The following is an 18,138-nucleotide window of genomic DNA, read 5'->3' as shown; positions in this document are numbered from 1 at the left end:
ACACTCATAAAAAAGTCCCATAAAAAGGAAGCAAAGTAAGAAGGCCTTACGGAGGGATAAAAGAGAGAAAAAAAAAAAATCACTCAGTCCTCTGGAAGATCACCCACAAGTGACTTTTCATCATTACATCATGTTAGGCAACTGAAGTAGGTTTGACAAGTACTCTTACAACATCAAAAACCAAATCTTATTCATTACGCAGAGTTTTTACAAATGGACATGAAAAAGTCTTGTTTTACAATAAAACATTGGAAATGCCACACACATCTGATGGAAAAACTCACCACAAGCCAGACAGAAGCAAAGTTGGTTTTCTTTTTTCTTCCCTGAATAAATACAAATGTTTCAGGTGGATGAAGAAAGATTGCACCCTGTAAGCTACAAGGCAGTGATCAGTTTTATTTAAGTCCCACTTGCATGTGACATGGGAGGGAAGGGTAGTTACATGTAATTCTGTGAAAATGATATCCCACATCAAGGACATCCAAAAATCATTAACATACTTAGCACCAAAACCTGCATACCGATCAATCTAAATGTCTTTAATTAATTTAAAAGGAAGGCACCCCTAGGAGGGCTTGCCTTCTAAGGCTGGGAGTCGGAAAATGAGGAGAAGAATCCCTAATGGATGCTATGGAAGAGAAAGGTGACAATTATTTAAGTAAGTAGTATTCTAACAGAGGAAAATGCTACCTGAACACGAGCTTCCTTTCACTTGAAATAATTAATGGCAATGGAGGTGCAGTTTACAAGTAATAAGCACACAAACATCTAGGAGGGCTTGAGACTGGGTCTACCTGCCGTCCAGCCATCATTTAGCCCTGCCATCTAATAACGCCCTTTGCCCTGCAGCTCTTTCCAGCAGGACTGATTTCACCCAGTCCCACAGCCAACCCTATGCAAAGACACAGACAGGTTTGGTAATCAGTGTCTCAAAGGTGTTACAGGAAAACATCTGGTACCAAATTTGCCTCGAACCTTTCCTCCGGTAACACACAGCAGACAAAACCATGCTTTTTTACAAAATTTCCTGTCTGGATGCAAACATGCAGGGTAGCATTGCTTCTGTGTGCATTGTGGAATCTACCTGCTCACAGCTGCAGGACTAGAAATATCATCACTATGTTCAATCTCTTTCAAAAAGCAGGAAAAAAAAACACCAAAACAAAAAAATACTACATGATCCAGATCACCTGGATTTCTCTGAACTCAGTGGCCTTTCTTTTCAAACATAAATCCACTTGTCCTGAACTTCAGCACAGGGTTACAGTAATCAGAGAGAGACCTTGGTGCTCACTGCAGCGTGCCTGTTAATCATAAACCCTGTAACAGCTGAGAATTCAGATGCACGACATGGTTGCAAGGACAGTCTGTATAGATATTCCTCTTTTAGCCTCTTACTGGTGGGTGAGAAGTCAGCCAGGAGTCCTTGGTTGCTCAGGAGGAGGAAGAGAGGTGGCAGGGCTTATGTTTGTTGGAGGCAGCTGTGGAAGTGAGCAAGTTGCAGACAAGGAGGTATGGCTGCTGCATGGAATAGGTAAGGTTGAGAGTCGCTCACAGGTGGGATGACAGTGGCAGGAGAATGGTTAGTTCCCCCTGCCTTCCTCCTCTTTGCAGGAGGAGAGAAACAAGTAAAAAAAAGAACTTAAACAGCAGTGACTCCAGGAGGTTCCACTAAGCAGGCTGTTCAGAGAGGATCTGAGACAGTTTTGTCCCCCTGTTTGGGCATGGAGCTGAGGCTCAGCACGCAGCTATTGCAACACTTCCCAAGTGCTGTGGTCTGGGACAGTCCTGCTTTGCATTCATCACATTTTCTCTACAATCCCAAAGCAGAGCCACATGCTGTAAAAGATGTAGTAGAGGCATGGCAGCCATGCTTGTAGGCATCAGTCCTGCCAAAGCCTGGGAGGACGTGCCGGGAAACAAGTGTGCTGAGGGATCTGTGGGGAGGGATGGAGCCATCTGGGGGACAGTGAGGCCCTTGCAGAGTCAGGCCTTCGGTGCCAGCCTGCAGCAGCTGACTTTAAACTGGAAAAATAATAAAGGAAGGATTAGGACACAGTTCATGTTTCAGCACCTATTGTAAATGTTATTTGTAAAAAGAGTCAGATTATTAAACTGGCCACCCCTTGCAGAGTTGGGTATGTTCATTTGTACCCATCCCTTTCCCTCCTTTGATCGCTCACAGGATCTGACCAACCTATTTGAGGTTGTTATGCCTTCACTAGTGACTGCAGCAACATCCAGCAACATGGACTTGCGTTATGGTGTGTACATCTCAGCTGAATTGGTGCAATTTGAGCTTCAGGATGATTTTAGGTTTTAGAATTAGAAGGCTAGATTTTAAAATTACTTCATTCAGGAACAGTATGTATATGGTCAAATGAGAAATAAAATCGAAGGAAGTGCTTTCCCTTACATATCTTAAATATGCATGTGTTGTGTTGAATTGGTTGGCTGAGGGCTCTGAATATGCCAGATATTTATTGTGGGCTGTTTTAAAATTTGCGTGGTCTGGATCATGAGAACTGACTTCTACCAATACTCTCTGAGACTGCAGGATTAGGAGATCCTAAACTGAGGAGAGATAAGGCTCTTTAGGAGAGCCTAAAACAGTAGAAATCTGGTTTCTTGTCAGTAAAGAAATTTATAGTCCAAGCCTGAAACAGCTGTAATGTGTTGTCAGATGTAACTCTGAAGTGCTGTCTCCTAAGAACACAACTACCAGACTTCTCTCTTGATTTCACTTTGAGGGGTGAAAACAAGAGTCAGCCCGGGGAAGCAAGATACTGTTTTTTTAGAATCGGTACAGCCTATTTTACGGAGGACATGAGGGACCATTTTAATGTCCCTTGTCTTGAAGGGCAGAGCTGCCATCGACCTTTGTCACAGCTCTCAAGATTGCTGTGGCTTTGCTTGTGATTTCTCAGGCAGAAGAAATATGGCTTTGCACTGTGTAGTACCAGCACATCAAATCTAGTATCTACGCACCCATCTCCCCGATTCCTCCTTCCACCTCTGACATCCACCCTCAGCACGTCACCCCAAGGTCTAGCACATCTTGCCCACGCTGGAGTTGGTGTCCTGGAGCCATGGCATTTGCCAGAGCATGCATGGTGGACCTTAGGGGTTGCTCAGCAGTCACGGCCCAGCCACAGCTTCTGTGCTGCCAGTGGCCAGCAAGCCTGGCCGAGCGACCACCTTTACAGCTCCCTGCAGTAACCTGAAGAGGAAAACAGGCTCTCTCTCTCCTGGGTTTACTGAACATACATTTTTCCTGTGTTTCTTTCACAAGTCTTGGTGCCTTCCCTCTTTGAAAGAGCTGCCCTTACTTGTTTACCTCCATGGTCTGAAGGTGGATTCTTCCCGCTGCCAGCTGATGTTTGTCAGACTGAAGCCTTCCCTGCCTGCCCAGTCCTTTCCGAGAGCCTTCTCCAGCTGGCTGTGCCCATGCCAGTCTGCCTACGGCTCCTCAGACAAGTGCTCAGAGAGGCTGCGTCCCCTAGACAAAAGGCAGCGATGTGGGGAAGTAAAAGGCTTTCTATGGCTATGTCTGAGGAAGGAGGTTGATCTCTCAGGGTAGGTGTCTGCTTTCACACCTGTGAGGGGGAGTAGCTGGCAAAGCGTATGCGAAGTGACACCCTAGGGTGTCACTGCGGCCTCTCACTTCTTGCTCTTACATTCCTGCCTTGACACAACCACAGGCAGCTTTACAAAGTGAAGGCAGTGCTAATAACTAAACCAGCCTCTCTCAGATTTAAGCCTGTAAGCAGCCATGCTAAATAAATTAATGAGCAGTACTGTACATGTTGTGCAAGGAAGCAGTCAAGTCGATAAGTGTCACTAGTGTTTGTGGATGAAGGGGGACTGCAGAATCATTGTCTCTGTTACTCGGAGGTTCTCAGCCTTGACCTACAGACAGTGTTCCCACCCATGTGACCAACAGCATTCCTGGGAATGTCACCTGCTTTGGTCTGTCCGCTGTCCTTTACCGTCTTCCCCCCCTCTATTTTTTGTTCAGTAAGTCTACTCTGTGGTTACATTTCCTCCTTTGTAACCAAATTATCAGAGCCTTATCAGCTTCAGTGCTGCTGTCATCAGTCTCTGATCAGGCTATGCTTGGTACTACTCTGCTTTCTGCTGCAAGCATAGCAGCAGTTCATGAAGTTCATGAAAGGAAGACGTCAAGATTGGTGAATTGGACTCGTAAAACCCAGCCTCCTCAATGGACATAGTAAATGTCAATTGTCAAAAGTCAGAGGTTACATACTGATATAAACATTTGCTTGCTCCATACTTCAAAGCTTTTGCCCGATACCAAGAGAAGTTTGAGAATAAGGTGGGCTGCCATACATGGGTAAGAAGAGCAGGCAGAAAGTGAGGGCAGCTGTCTACAGCAGGGATGTGGTCTCCCCATGGGGTTTGCTCCTGTAGTCTGTTGCTGTGCAGGTGCAGAGCACAAAGTTTCCCACACCCTCATGTGCAGTAGTCTCATGTAGTCTGAACGCAAGACACAACAAGCATGTAATGCCTTCTCAGAGAAGCTCGGCAAGGAGGAGGAGGGTAGTGGTGGTGAAATTGTGGGGCTGGTATCGGGCAGGGCAGTTCCAACTGCCTACGTGTTGTGTGTGTCACATGCCTGGCCATGGCAGAGACTGTCTGCGGTCACGAAGGTGCGTTCCTGAAACCATCCTTCATTCCTCAGCTCCTCCCTGTGAGCTGTCCTCTGGTGTTACTGCTGACAAACCACAGCCTGCAGAGGTGGTGTGAGTGAAGCCACGGGAGCAGTTTTAGCTGGCTGGGTTAGATCATGTTTTCAAAAGCACCTGATACCTTCAGAAAGTCTGTATTTTGCTGAAGTGGTTTATAGAGTCTGATTTCTTTCTCCCAGTCCCAGACTCCAGATGTTGTCCATGGCAGCTGTGAGCACGAGACACCTAGGTGATCAGAGTTAAAAGTGCAGACGGAAATCAGAGGCTCGTTCTTGGGGGCTTTAAAGGAGAGAGGAAGAGGCAAAAAGGCCCTGACAAACAGCATGATTTTCCCTTCCCCAGTCAGAAGTTTCCAAGGGGCAGAATCACACTTCCACTGGAGATGATGTTTCCTGGAAAAGTTGGTGAGTGTACTCATGCTGCTAATAGTGGTAAAAGCATTGAATAGCTAAGACATTGTTGAAGTTATACTGACAAAATAAGGAGAAACCTTCATAAGGGGAGGGAGAAATCTTGGGTGTACTTCCCTCTCAGCACACATTCAATTGCAAGCATTTCAGTTGCTGCACTTTGTTTTTATCTTTTCCTCTTTCCAGTTTCATTAAAACACTGAGACATGTTTTAATGCTCAGCTGACTTCATTAGGACTGAAATCATGAAGCTCATCACAGCCTAGAAATATAGCCAGGATGTCCACATGCAGAAACATCTCCAGGATGTGCCAGTGGAGACTGGGGAATCAGCAGTCAGCTGAAGTTTCCTACTTAAGGTATAAAAACTCTTGTCAGGGAGTTTGGTGATCCACTGTTGTTGTTTACTTGCTTTTTGTACTGTGGTTTAATGAAATGCTGGTGACTGATAAGTTTGGGCCATAGTGTTTTTCCCATTTTCTTATAGTACCCGTTGAAGGCAGCAGGAGGTTTTTCATGGCGTTTTTCGCTGTTAGATCAGGCTTCCGTAAGTGCTAATGCTGTTAGTGTCACCTTGTTAGATAGCTTAATGTGTAGGCGTAATTCATCTCCAAAAGGAGAGAACTCAGCTCCCTTCCTGTAAGAATTAAGGCTTTTCAGTATGCACAGAACAGAAAGACCATATGGGTGAAGTTTAGGTTGCTATTGGTGTCTGATTAAATATTCAGCTGCCTTGTGCATTAAAATGTTGTATCTCACACTTCTGATTTTTAGATCTTGGTTGCACAATGCTCAGGCATCCTCAGTGTGGATGTCGACTATGTTAACAAGCATGGCAATGCAAAGAAATTGGCTCATCTGTCCTCAGACTTGCCAGCTGCTAGCATTTAACCCAGAGGAATTTCTTGCCAACAGTTTTTTCTCCCTTCCCACGTTTCTACCACTATCTCTTTCTTATCCAGGCAAGCTAGTAAGACACCTGTCTTAGGGAGTCTGTGAGCACTTTCCCAGCAGACAGCAACAACCAAGATGAGCAAATGCTCCGAGTTGCTTATTGTCAAGCTGGGGAGGCAATGAGGAGTTTTGGCCAGGTGTCCAAGCAGACTGAAATCACTTGAAACTCTTCCAAGCCACAGCTTCTTCTCACCAGTGAAGAAATCCAGATTTTGCCACTGAAGGTGCCTCAGAGCTGATAGCTTCTCTATGTCGTTTTCAGACAGTAGAAGCCATCTGGTGCTGTTCGTGTACATCCTGGCACACATATGGCTGAAGGATTCTGCCATGTCCTCTAGCAACTGCCTGTCTTGCGAGCAGCTGGAAGCTATACATAAAGAGGTGTACCAACTCTCTGACAAACTTACTAGGAGTAGGAAAGCTAATTAATCATTCATTGCCTGTGCATTCTAATCAGTGGCATATAACTGAGCACTTTGTGCTTCCCGCAGTTGCAGACCCTGAAGATCTTGTAGAGCTTCCCAACACTGTGGGGACAAAGTATAAGTCCTGTTTTATAAATAGCAAACCTATGGACTGAAGGTGAGTTTTTCAAGGGGTTTCATCCTTGGCCCAGCTTTACTGCCATTTCCAAACCTTCAAGCTAAATGCACTGTCAGAAAGCCGAGTTACAGAAACATATAGCACCTGTCTTCAACTTTTGCTGGAGTGTCCCTGTGAACCTCAGACAGGCAAGAAAACACAAGAGCACTCCTGGGAACCAGGCCTGTTACCATTCAGAGAAGGGCTGTCCTGAAGGCCTCTTGCCTGGACCTCATTCTTTGGTCCAATGTGTATTTTATGAAGAGAGCTAACAAGGTTAAGACCAAAAGAAGTCAAACCTTGATATGTCTGTTTATGTTGAGATCCATGAGCTAAAGCAGACAGAAGAGAGCAATGAAAATCAGAACTCCACCAGATACAAAGAACCGATAAATTACTTGCAAGCATTGTTGCTGTTTTGAGACAGCTGATGGCTTCAGAAATAAAAGACTCAGTCAACATGTACTTCTTGGAAATTGGGGAGTTTGGTTTGTTTTTTGAAAGTTTTATGACATGTTAAAACACTGTATTACATAACTCCTTCAGCACTTCCCTGTTGCTTTCAGGGTTTTGTTCTGCTTAGCTTTGTATATAATTGTGCCTATTAAGCTCTATTTGACTGGTTTTATTCATCAGTTACTGAAGACAATACTAAGAATAAACTTTACTCTTCATCCCAAAGCAGTGCTGCATCTTTTCCAAGGAATGAATAATGGTGTTGTGATGCTCTGGAAATTAAAACAAATGTACACCAACCACTAAAACTCCTCATATTTTGATGTGAGGAAGGGGTAGGAGGTCAATAAAGAAGTAATTGTCAAATGTTTTTTTATAATACTACCCATGTTAGCAGGAAGATGGTACATTTGGCAGCTTGGCAAACCTGACAGTGAACTGGGACCCTTGTTGGACTCCCTGGGCAGTCTGTGCCCCCATGGGAAGGCTGGCTTTTTTCCATCTCTGGAAAGATATGTGTGTGAGCATGTAAACCAAACTGTTTCACATTTACATTTTTTCATGACTTCACAGGCAAGCTGTGACTGACAGGGTCTTAGGAACATATTACGGCAAGATAGGCCATATGCATACATTTCTAAAGGCATAGATCATCAGCTCCAAGACATGCATGTTTTTTCTGTCTGTGGTCATCCAGCAAGCCCAGGTGAGACTGTACTCTGCTTCTTGGGTGAGCAGTGCAGTCACTGAAGGCTTTCAGTGATACAGGGCAGCCTTTCAAAACAAGCTGGCATTTATTAGTCCCCTGGGATGGCACATAGAGCAAGGTCAGGTTTGTGTTGCCAAATTAAACTTAAGATGGAATCTGTGGGGACTGAAGCAACCACTCTGGATTTCTAAACCCATTGGATGTCCTCTCTGCATCCCAGTGTGTGAAGCCCTCCCTATGTAGTCCTTGCCACAGCCTCACGATACCTCAGCGTGCTTTTTCTCCAGTTGCACTACTGCCTCCTCCAGCTCCTGATGCTGATCTTTGGTCACTGGAATCTTCTGTCACCTCCCAAAGGTGCTCCAATGGCTCAGGGGCAGCTCACAGTAACATTTCCACAACAAATGAGATGTATTCTTATTGTGGCAAATACTGCTTTCCCAGGGAAAAAAATTAGCTCAGTCACGCCTGCAGGTAGCAAAACACAGTCTCTGTTAAGAATGCCCTAGCTTCCCGTATTGCCCACATTTATCATTTTGCCAGATTCATGTTGTTCCCTGGAATGTTTGGCAGTGTGCAGAGACCAGCTTTGGAAGAAGGGCAAGCTGGTGAGTTTGTGAACAGTTTCAAGAGCTCAGCGGCTCTGGATAATGGCCAGTCTCAGTTCATCCTGGCCAGCAAGCTTATAGCAAAGTGATGGGCTCATGAATCAAAGGGATTTCCTGTGGAGATGAGAATGGCTTCATCACTCTTCTTTTTGATGATGGGACCCTCTCCAGCAGGAGCTTTAGTTTTGGACCTTCTGCTTCCAGTACAGAAACATGCTTGGCTGAACTTAGGTGGTGTGTACAGCCCACACAGCTGCTGGTTGTTTAGAGCTCACAGGCTGCCAAGCAGTGCTACAGTTGGACACTTATGGACCCATGCATGGAAACCTGCAGTGGGCTCAATACTTCACAACTAAGATCACTAAGGCTCTGGGGACTCCAAGTGCGTAACAACACAAGTGAAAATTAGGACAGGTCATGTCCTATTTTATTAAATATGGTTGTGGTGAGAACACTGAGAAAGAGTCTCCCGCTCTGCATTCCTGCCAAGTGATTGCAGAGACACACACAACAGACTGTTTTGGGGGTGGGGGGAAGGTGAGGAAAAACAATCATTTCAATATTACAAGCCAGGTATCCATCCCTGAGAGGGATGGACTCCTCAGGTAGCTTGCTAACCACCTTTCAAAGAAGGAATGAAACAGTAAATAGCATGACAACGTGGGGAGATGGCTCTTGGTAGAGCCCATAGGAATGGGAATATTACCCTAGCTCAGAAGTGGTGAGTTGGAAACGGTCACAGGCTGTTAGCTTTTAGTCAAAAGGAATGTTCTTTTAGCTAGGATAAATATCTCATCTTAAATATGAATTTTATGACCACAGTGTAAAAAGCAAGGAAAGGGCACTTCCAGAAAATAAACCTCTATTGACTCAGTGACTTGTACTCCCCCAATAACTTCTGTTCCCTAGAGTGGAGAGGCACAAGAATCACTTCAACAGTCACTATCCTGTCTCTGTATTACATCCACAAAGCTCAGCTGATATGACAGTAAACATAGCTTTTTAATTAACAAATTTCTTTCATTTCAAAAGGTGCCCTCCAAAGGACTCCTCTAAGAGGAATTACTGAAACACACTTCTACGCCACTGTTTGACATTTTTGTGAGTAGCATGAATGAGAAGCAAAATTGAATCCTACTACTACAGACAGATGTAAATAGGCAGCAGAACAAGAGAAAAAATAATTATCTGGAATACATAGTAAGGGAAGAAAGGGAGGAAAAAAGTCTTCAAAAGCGCTCACTGCAAATATAACAACTCTTCTCCCACTGGAAGCCATTAGAAAAACCTGCAAGCATTTCAAGGAGAACAGGGTTAGATCCATGTTCAGTGCATTGCAAAGTCCCAGAATTTTATTCACAAGCAGACATCATCCTGGGAAATAACCACATCTGGATAAACAACATTATTACACATTCTGAAAACACTAATTAAAGCTTTTTAGCATGCTGGCAGCATAAGCCTCACATACACACACAGAAAAAAGTGAGAGCGGTAAAAGGGAGTTTCCTCTTACAAGCACAGACCTGGGCAGCAGGAAGGAGATAACTCCACCCCTCTGAAGTCATCCAGCATTTTTATACATCCTTCAAAAGGTCAAGACCCCCTGCCTATTTTCATGTCGTGATGTTACTCTCAACCACAACCAAGCCACTCTACAGGCCACGGTAAGCATTTCTGAAGTCCAGAGGGGGCTCTCCAGAGGCTGCCTGGAGGGGACAATCAGTCTTGTGTCACAGCCTTCCCCAGGAGAAGCAGCAGCTCACTTCCAGAGCTGGGCAGAGGTCCGCCACTTTCAGCTGCCCTCACAGGCTAGGCAGAGTCAAGCCACAAGGCAATAAAACCAAGAGGCCTCAGCCCAGCCTCTGCTGGACAGGGCAGTGTGAAGAGATGCAGCTGCAAGACTCCCAGTTCCAGGCATTTGTCACATTTTCTCCCTCAAACACCTGCTGGCAGCCTTCTCCCCATCATCTTTAGCTTTAACAGCTCAGGACCCTATGCCCCACACATATATCTTCACTTCCTACCAGACATGGCTTTATTCATAGGTCCACAACTAACAGAATATGAAAGATGATCTTTGACATACCTTTCTATACAGAAGGTGTAAGGTCATCTTAATCCCATGCAGGGGAGGTGGGGGTAAAAGAGGAGGCCTTGGTTCTTCTTATTCCTATTTGCAAAGGAGAACTACAAAATTCAGTTCCCATTGCTGCAAGCCAAAGCAGACCCACACAAAGCAGCATGTTGGATGGGACTCTCCACCAGTTTACTGTTACTGTAATGACTGCTGTAGCTGTTCACCATGAGCTAAGAAGAGCAGCTGTTCCTTACTTTACAACACACCCCTCCCACCTGCCCCAGCCAGCAGAAACCCCATTGCAGGCACAGCCAGTAGTGCTGGTGTCAGTAGAGAAATATGGTTTCTCAAGGATGGTTGCAAGCTCCTCAGAGAGCAGCACTGCAGAACCTTTTTCATAACTGCAAGTTGGTGTCACATCTTGGTAACAGTCCCTTAATTTAAAGGGTAGAAGGGCACTTGGGATCAAACCCAAAGAACTTTTTATTTCTATTTCCAAATCTCAGACTGTCCCTCTTCTAGAGCCCTAGCAGAAGGCAGGATTACCTAGTTTCTAGAAGTCTACACTTCAGCATTCAGGATTCATGAACTCAATTTCCAGCTCTGATCCTTCTACTTGCTGTGAAGCCTCCATTTTCATTATCATCTTATGCTTGCTTTATTTTATGGGCAAAGAGCAGGCTAGCGCAAAGATGCTTCCCAGTATACATCTTTAACAGCACTCGGAATAGTACTGAACTTCTGGGGCCTCTGCACTAAAGCCGCACAGCTAATCAGGGGACTTGCAGAACAAACTATCCTCATCAGGTCAGGTGGAATATTCACCAGGCTTGGCTTCCTTTTACTAAGCATCTCATTAATTCAAGGGCCTAGGTTTACAAGTCCTCAGAAGATGAACAGTGGTTGTGCACAGAGACTACTTAAGCACTTCTGATAATCCCAACCTCTTTTAGTAATCATCTGGAAACTACTTTTAGGAAAAGCAAGAGAGGCCAGATTCAAGGTCAACTCCTCTAATCCAGCATCCCAGACATCCAGCATCCCACATCTATCACCTCATGTTTGAAAGAAAGAGACAAGAGACACACCGACAGAAAAAAGGAGTAGTGGAATCAGTCAGGTCAGATTTACACATACTACATGGGAAACTGGGTATTTTGTACACATCTCATATCTCTGTCATGCAATAATAAGGTATGCTACAGAAGCCCCAAGTCCTACAGAGGGTAGCCTGCAGTTTGAGGAATCATGATGTCTTACTGCTCTAATTACACACAGAAGGATTTTTATTTTATTACAGAACAGAAATACCTGTATCTTTACCACATGTCAAAACCAAGAAGTTAATGGAAAGTGATTTGGAAGGCCAACATTCAAAAGAAAGCCCATAAGAAAGGCTACAGGGTTTCTCAGAATAACAATACACGATTAAACCACTCCCTCACCCTGGAAAGGAGAGGCATTAGCAGCCTGTGGTTCTGCACACACATGTTCTGCCTGTTAGAACACAATGAAGAAAACATAGTCTGAGGCTGGGGAACACAAGGCTACAATGACCTTCTAGATTAAGAAAGCACAGAGGGGAGAAGGCACAAGTCACAAGGTATTTCCAAGAGGGGGAAAACAAGATTTATAGACTCTCTTGGCCAAAAGTAAGTTTGTTCTCCACAACTATACTCAATACAGATCTATTCTCTTTGAGGTAAATGATAAAATTCCCAATAACTGAACAAGAGTAGGCAGAAGGATGCAGTACAATTGGAAAGACAAAGCAGAAGACACTTGTGACTCACAGCCCTCTCTTCCCATTTATAAAAAGGCAACATAATGTCAAATAACAAAATCTGCCCTGAGACCATCTGCACTTGCCTCTGTTTTGATACATTTCCCAGACAAACTATGCAGACCTGTCTCCCCACCCATGCTGCTCAGCTTTAGCTTTCCAGAGCCAGCAAATATTATTCAGCTATTACACATGATATTCAGCTGTTAGCTGTTCCAGCTCCTGAGCAATCAACACAAAGCAGCTTCCATGATCAAGCCTCAAGACAGTTTGAAGTGCATATAAAAAACTGACTTACCTGGCTTGCTTCCTTCACAGTCATGCCCCAGTTGGCCTTTGGTGTTCAAGCCACAGGTATACACTTCCCCATCTTCCAACAGGAACACCGAGTGGTTTCCTCCACATGCCACCTCTTTGACATTTCTGTCATGAATGAATCCATACACTTGTGGCTCAGGAATGATGACCTGGAGGTTGCTACCTATCCCAGGTTGTCCAAAAGACGAGTATCCCCAGCATAGCATTTTCTCTCTTTTCAGCAAGTCATGTATCCTTCCTGGGCAAGAGAAACAGGGGAAGGAGTGCAAGTGAAGCAAGTACTCACCAAGTGATCCTACAGAGATAAGCTGCTCAGAGCAGGAGGTGGAAACAACCAAAAAAAGGCATTTCCTGCATGACTGTCAGGCTTGTGGACTGATGGTAAAAAGAGATTTCCACCATTACACAGACAAAGAGGAATTGAGATAGCTCAGGTACCGAGTCAGCACCTTTGTGCCTTGGCCATCTCCATCTTTAACGTGGTAGAAGCGTTCTGAAAACCAGCAGACCTGAGCTTTTATTTCAGCAAGACCACCCTGCTTTGAAAACCAAACTCTGCCAACCAACTGTAATGCTTTTTTTTTTTTAAGACTAATGGGTCCAAATCTGAACTTTTACAGTTATAGTGTCATATTTGGGACTACTGCTTAAAGAAATCTTTAAAAATTATCTCAAAGGTGGTCAAACTAGTTCTGAACAGACTGGCATAGGTATTTGTGGTGTACCGGCCAATGCAGAACAGTATTATTTCTGATAAATCCAGATTAAGAAGTATTTTGCTCAACTGAACACATTCTTGCAACCCAAGTACATGCACATACACATGCATGCATCCCTACACTGCAGCAAGAATTTCCCCAAGACACAGCAGTTCACATGGAGCAGCATACTGACAGCTTGGCCCCAGCAGCAATGGGCAGATAACACTGATGCAACCCGCCAGCAGTCGGGTGTTATCTTTTGTGCTGTGCTCAGTGAAAGTCAAGGATTTCAGAGAGTGGGGTAACATGGGAAGGGAAAAAAAAACCCACAGCAATATCAGAGGCCCAAGGAATTACTCAGCCTGAACTTGATAATGACAACAGGATGCTAACACATAAAAGCTTGGGGGATGGAAGCAGCTCTCATTCCAGAAGAAGCATGTGAAAGATTTTAGTCCCTTGTCACTCCTAATCTCAATAGGTTTGGGTTATTTGTTAAACACGCTATACTAGTAAGACATTGAGAACTCCTGTGCTTGAACCAGAAACCAATTAAAGCTTTTTTGTCAAGAGAAGAGGAAAGAAGAGAAGAAAATGAAATATCCAAGACATCAAGTCTTATGACTCACCATGCCAAACTTTAAGCCAAGGCAATTTACAGCAGCAGCACTTACTACCTCAGCACAGCACTGAAAAGCTAAAGGTAACCCTTGAAGCACCAGAGATTCCGCAAGGAAACGAGATTCCTTCTCCCACTCTGAGCAGATAGGAAACACATGTATTCAGTTTGTTTCCAAAGCCTGGTGCTAATTCAAGCTCTAGGTATTAGCAATAAAGCCTTTCCTAATCTAAGCCCTATGCAACAGGTGTTCATCTCGTACCCCACTATCCTTGCCTGTCAGCTGTGGTCACACAATCAGGTGTGGCCCCTTCCACTGAGGCAGGGCTGAGCTGGATGGGGGAGGGAGAGGATTGGATTTTCCAGTTGTAGCTCACCAGTGGTGCAATTTCCTACCACAAACTGTTTACTACAATCTCTTATTAGGTGCTCTAAAGCATGCTATGAATCCCATTTATCTCTAACAGCCTTTGCTCCTTTATAGCATAACTCCGTTCACTCACATCCACACATATGCTTATCACTGGCCAGCTCCAAAGCACCCAGAGGAAAAAGCAGGTTACAAGGCTCTGTCCAGTTGTTAAATCAGTCACCATGTACACTCTGTACTTGACTGCCCTCAGCACAAAAGCCCAATGGAAGATGCCCTCTACACTAGCCACACTATTTCCTATGCTAAGAATAGGAATGCCGTGGGACACAGTAAAATTGAAGTGCGTGCATGTGCTTTAAATGACACAACTGCTATATTTAGTGAACTTCGTGCTCTGTCTCAAAAAAAACCAGCATAAGCAACACCCTGAAGGTGGCAACACTAAGGCAGGGGATCATTTCAAACCTGACATCTGAAACAGCAGAAATCTGGGACTGCCATTTCTCTCAGCCTGGGGTATTACCTTGTTACGAAGATATAAGCAGCACAATAGCAGCAAACCTGAAGATCCAAAGATCACATTCCCTGCTAGCGTAAGTGGATGTTGCCTCTCAGCTGAAAAGATTTCCCCACTATACAACTTGAACTACAATGACATTGTACAACATGAGCTAAATATTAATTTGGGATATCTTTCTAAAAGGGTTCCTGAACAGTCTGCTCCCCATAGACTACAGTCATCTTTCCTAGCACTAATTTCATTTAAAATGCTAAAAATACTTTAATTACTTTCCTTGCATTCATATTCCACACAAGAAGTTGCTGTAATGGGCAGGGGGATGCAAAGTGATTGCTAAGAGATGGTTTTTCCTCCAGGTAAGGCACTATTTAAAACAAGAAGAGTTCAGACTCCCAGTAACTCACATGCACACTCGGGTGATATTTCAGAAGAGTTCAACCCTCATCCATGCTAGTGACCAGATTTTCTGAAGCACCCTGAAGTTTAACAATCCCTATGACTGACAATGAGCCCGTGCCAGACCGTTTAGAAAATCTGGTCTCAACTAGATTTCTGGTTAGTCTTTTTAAAGCACCTCCCTTGAATCCCACCTCCCATCCTCCAAACATTTTGCTGAGAAATCCCTGTACAGCCCTGTTCCAAGGGGACAGAACAGCACTTCCCACTCAAGAGTGAAAACCAACATAGCCACTTTCCATCTGAGCGTACAGGCACAGCTAAACATATATTCCAATGGCCTGGTGAGCCACATTTTTAATTTACTTATTTTGAAGACATAGCACATCTTTTAAACCACAACTGGTTTGATGTTTGGTTCCCACCCCCACCCCGAAAAGCTGCTGCAAGTCTTAATACATCATGTGTACAAGTAGGAGCTGTGTCCTGAAACATAACAAGGCTTCAAATGACAATTTCATGCTCCGTTTCCAATCTGGTTAAGGCAGTTACTCTTCTCTGACATTAGTGGAGGAATTAAAAATGCATGTTACACTGCAAACTACCTCTAGAAGCTGCATACCCTCCTTATACTAAAACAATTATATAAAAAGTTTCTAGTGTGGGCAGGCACTAACACAGACATGTGACTGCACATACACACACACATATATATAAAAAAATATAGATACAGTTTATATTCACTTAACTGAAATTTAAAAGGTGACTAGTTATTCCTAGCACTCAGCTCAATACACCTTAAAAAAGTCAAATTTTTATCTTCAGAGGACAAACCCTTAGGGAAGGTGTTTTTCTTTAAATGCATCAGTTAGGGCATTAAAGTTCCCAGCCCCTTTTAAAAATTGGATTGCAAAGAGCGCAAGAGCTGCAGTACCCAACCACATCACTTATTCCTGTTCTTCGCACAGCCAGCTTGGTATTCACGTTTTAGAGATAAGAACAGATGCAATGCAGTAAAGATGGTCATTTGCAGAGACTCCCCATACATAACAAAAAAAAACCCAAACAAACAGGGGAGGATATAACACAACATCCTCAAACCCTAACATTCCAGGAATAATTCACCATCAAATCAGCAAAGGATGTATACAGCACAGCTAGAGACAGGAAAGCCTCACACTGTGGGGCATATTTTGAAGAAAACTATTGTGGGTAGAAGATCCACCCTCTGCTACAATAAGGCTCAGCTGACATACTAAGTATATATCCTTTGGTGAGAAGACAACCCCAGTGGTTTGGTAAAATAATAATGCTACATGTAAGATCATTCCAGGATGTTTTATATTGCCTTTTTTTTCTTTCTTTTTAATAACTATCATGACATACACAGTCTCTTCACACAATCGCGCAAACATATTCTAAAACCATAGCTGCGACCACAACTGCACCCTTTCTGCGAAAGTTAGGTAAGTAGATATTGTGCTTGCAACAAGCAACACTCAAGGCTGAAGGCTCTCTAAACAAAGAGATGTGTCAACTGGCAGGGCATGAATAAACAAGTTTTTTCCTTCCCTGTTGTTTGTGAGATTTCAGCTAGCTAATGTGCTCCTTTTATCAGCATTGCCCAATAATGAATTTACTGCTTCTTTCTGACACTAAGCCTCCAAGCCCACTTTCTTCCTTCTGCCTTCATTTTGCTCCAACTCAATGTCCAACGTAGACCAGGCTATAGAGCAAGAGAACGCGAGGTGTAACAGTGCATGAGTTAAAAGCAGAAACAAAGCATTTCCATTGTATAACCACATGCCCGCAGCAAGAGGTGCCGCCACCGAAAACATTCTAAAAAAAAAAAAAAAAAGAAAACCCTCCCCCAAAAAACCCAAAATCAATAAAATTAAACAAGACCCACACCATCCCCATTTTACAATCCCAGCAAGAACACCTCCCTGCCTTCACCCTAGGCCCAGGCTTCTCGGCTTCCGCGCTTCCTACCCCCAGACCAGCGCTTCCCGCGGGGCCCGGCGGTCGCACCGACCCCCGGCGTCAGGGACCGACAGCAGCGGCCTCAGGCACCCGCTGCCCGCCCCTCCGCGCCGGCACCCCACGGCAGCAACCCGCTGCCCACAGCCAGCCGCGCTGGGTGATTCAGCAGCAGCGCCGACCGGCTCCTGCCGCAGCCCCGCCGCCGCCCCCGGCTCCCCGCACCGGCCCGGGGAGGCCCCGCCCGGAGACGCGCGTCCTGCGCCGGGGAGGGCGGCGAGCGGAGCGGCGGCGGGGCTCCGCGCACACTCGCGCTGCCGCTGCTGTCTTTAGCCCCGTCTCCCTACACACCCCGTTTCGGTACCAGGGCCGGCAGCAAGCCTACCGGCGGCCCCGACGGGGAGCTGGGCTCTCCCTCCCCCGGCGCGGCGCAATGCATCACCGGGCCAGGCCAGGCCCGACCCCAGCACGACGGGTCCGGTCTCGGGCCTGGCCCGGCCCGGCGGAGCTCTGACCGCGCCGAGCAGGGGGCCCGGGGCAAGCAGCTGCCGTCGACCCCCCGCCCCAGCCCTCCCTTCCCCGGCGGCGGCTGCGGCTGCTGCTGCTGCTGGCCACCCCTCACCTGTCGCCGGCCCCGCCGCTGCCGCCACGGCAACGAGGAAGTCCAGCCCCCTGATACTGCCGCCGCCGGCGGGAGTGACGGCGCAGGGCGGCCAATGGGAAGTGCGGGGTAGGGCGGGCGCTCCTGTTAGTCGGTGCGTCGCCGCCGGCGGTCGGTGGTGTGGTTCCCCTTGTCCTGCGTGTTATCCGTGTCGTGTGTTACCCACCCCACCCCCCCCCGGCCTCGGCGCTTTCCCTGGGCCTGTGGGGCGGGTGCGGGGGGCACGTACCGCCCGAACAGCCCACGGCACCGGCCGGCGGCGGGCCGGGCCCGAGG

At 45.7% G+C, this 18,138-nt stretch overlaps 1 protein-coding gene across 6 annotated transcripts in view; it reads right to left on the bottom strand.

Moving 5' to 3' along the window:
• Positions 1–17,941, bottom strand: part of LOC142032143 (putative E3 ubiquitin-protein ligase HERC3) — a 50,117-nt gene extending 32,176 nt beyond the window's left edge. For 4 of the 6 annotated variants that reach the window (XR_012650758.1, XR_012650766.1, XM_075030376.1 and 1 more), the window contains exons 1-2: positions 17,824–17,941; positions 12,593–12,850 (exon numbers count right to left, since the gene is read on the bottom strand). Coding sequence is in view for 4 of the 6 variants with exons in the window: in XM_075030376.1 (XP_074886477.1) it covers positions 12,593–12,818 (226 nt within the window). In the remaining 2 variants the exon portion in view is untranslated. Of the gene's footprint in view, positions 1–12,592; positions 12,851–13,942; positions 15,716–17,586; positions 17,717–17,823 lie in introns of those variants that run through there. The other 2 variants (XM_075030384.1, XM_075030393.1) reach the window with 2 other exon arrangements.
• Positions 17,942–18,138: the final 197 nt, after the last annotated feature.

The sequence above is a fragment of the Buteo buteo genome, chromosome 1 (genome assembly GCF_964188355.1).
Source record: "Buteo buteo chromosome 1, bButBut1.hap1.1, whole genome shotgun sequence".
Classification (NCBI taxonomy): Eukaryota; Metazoa; Chordata; class Aves; order Accipitriformes; family Accipitridae; genus Buteo; species Buteo buteo.
This window is presented reverse-complemented; position numbering and strand designations above follow the sequence as displayed.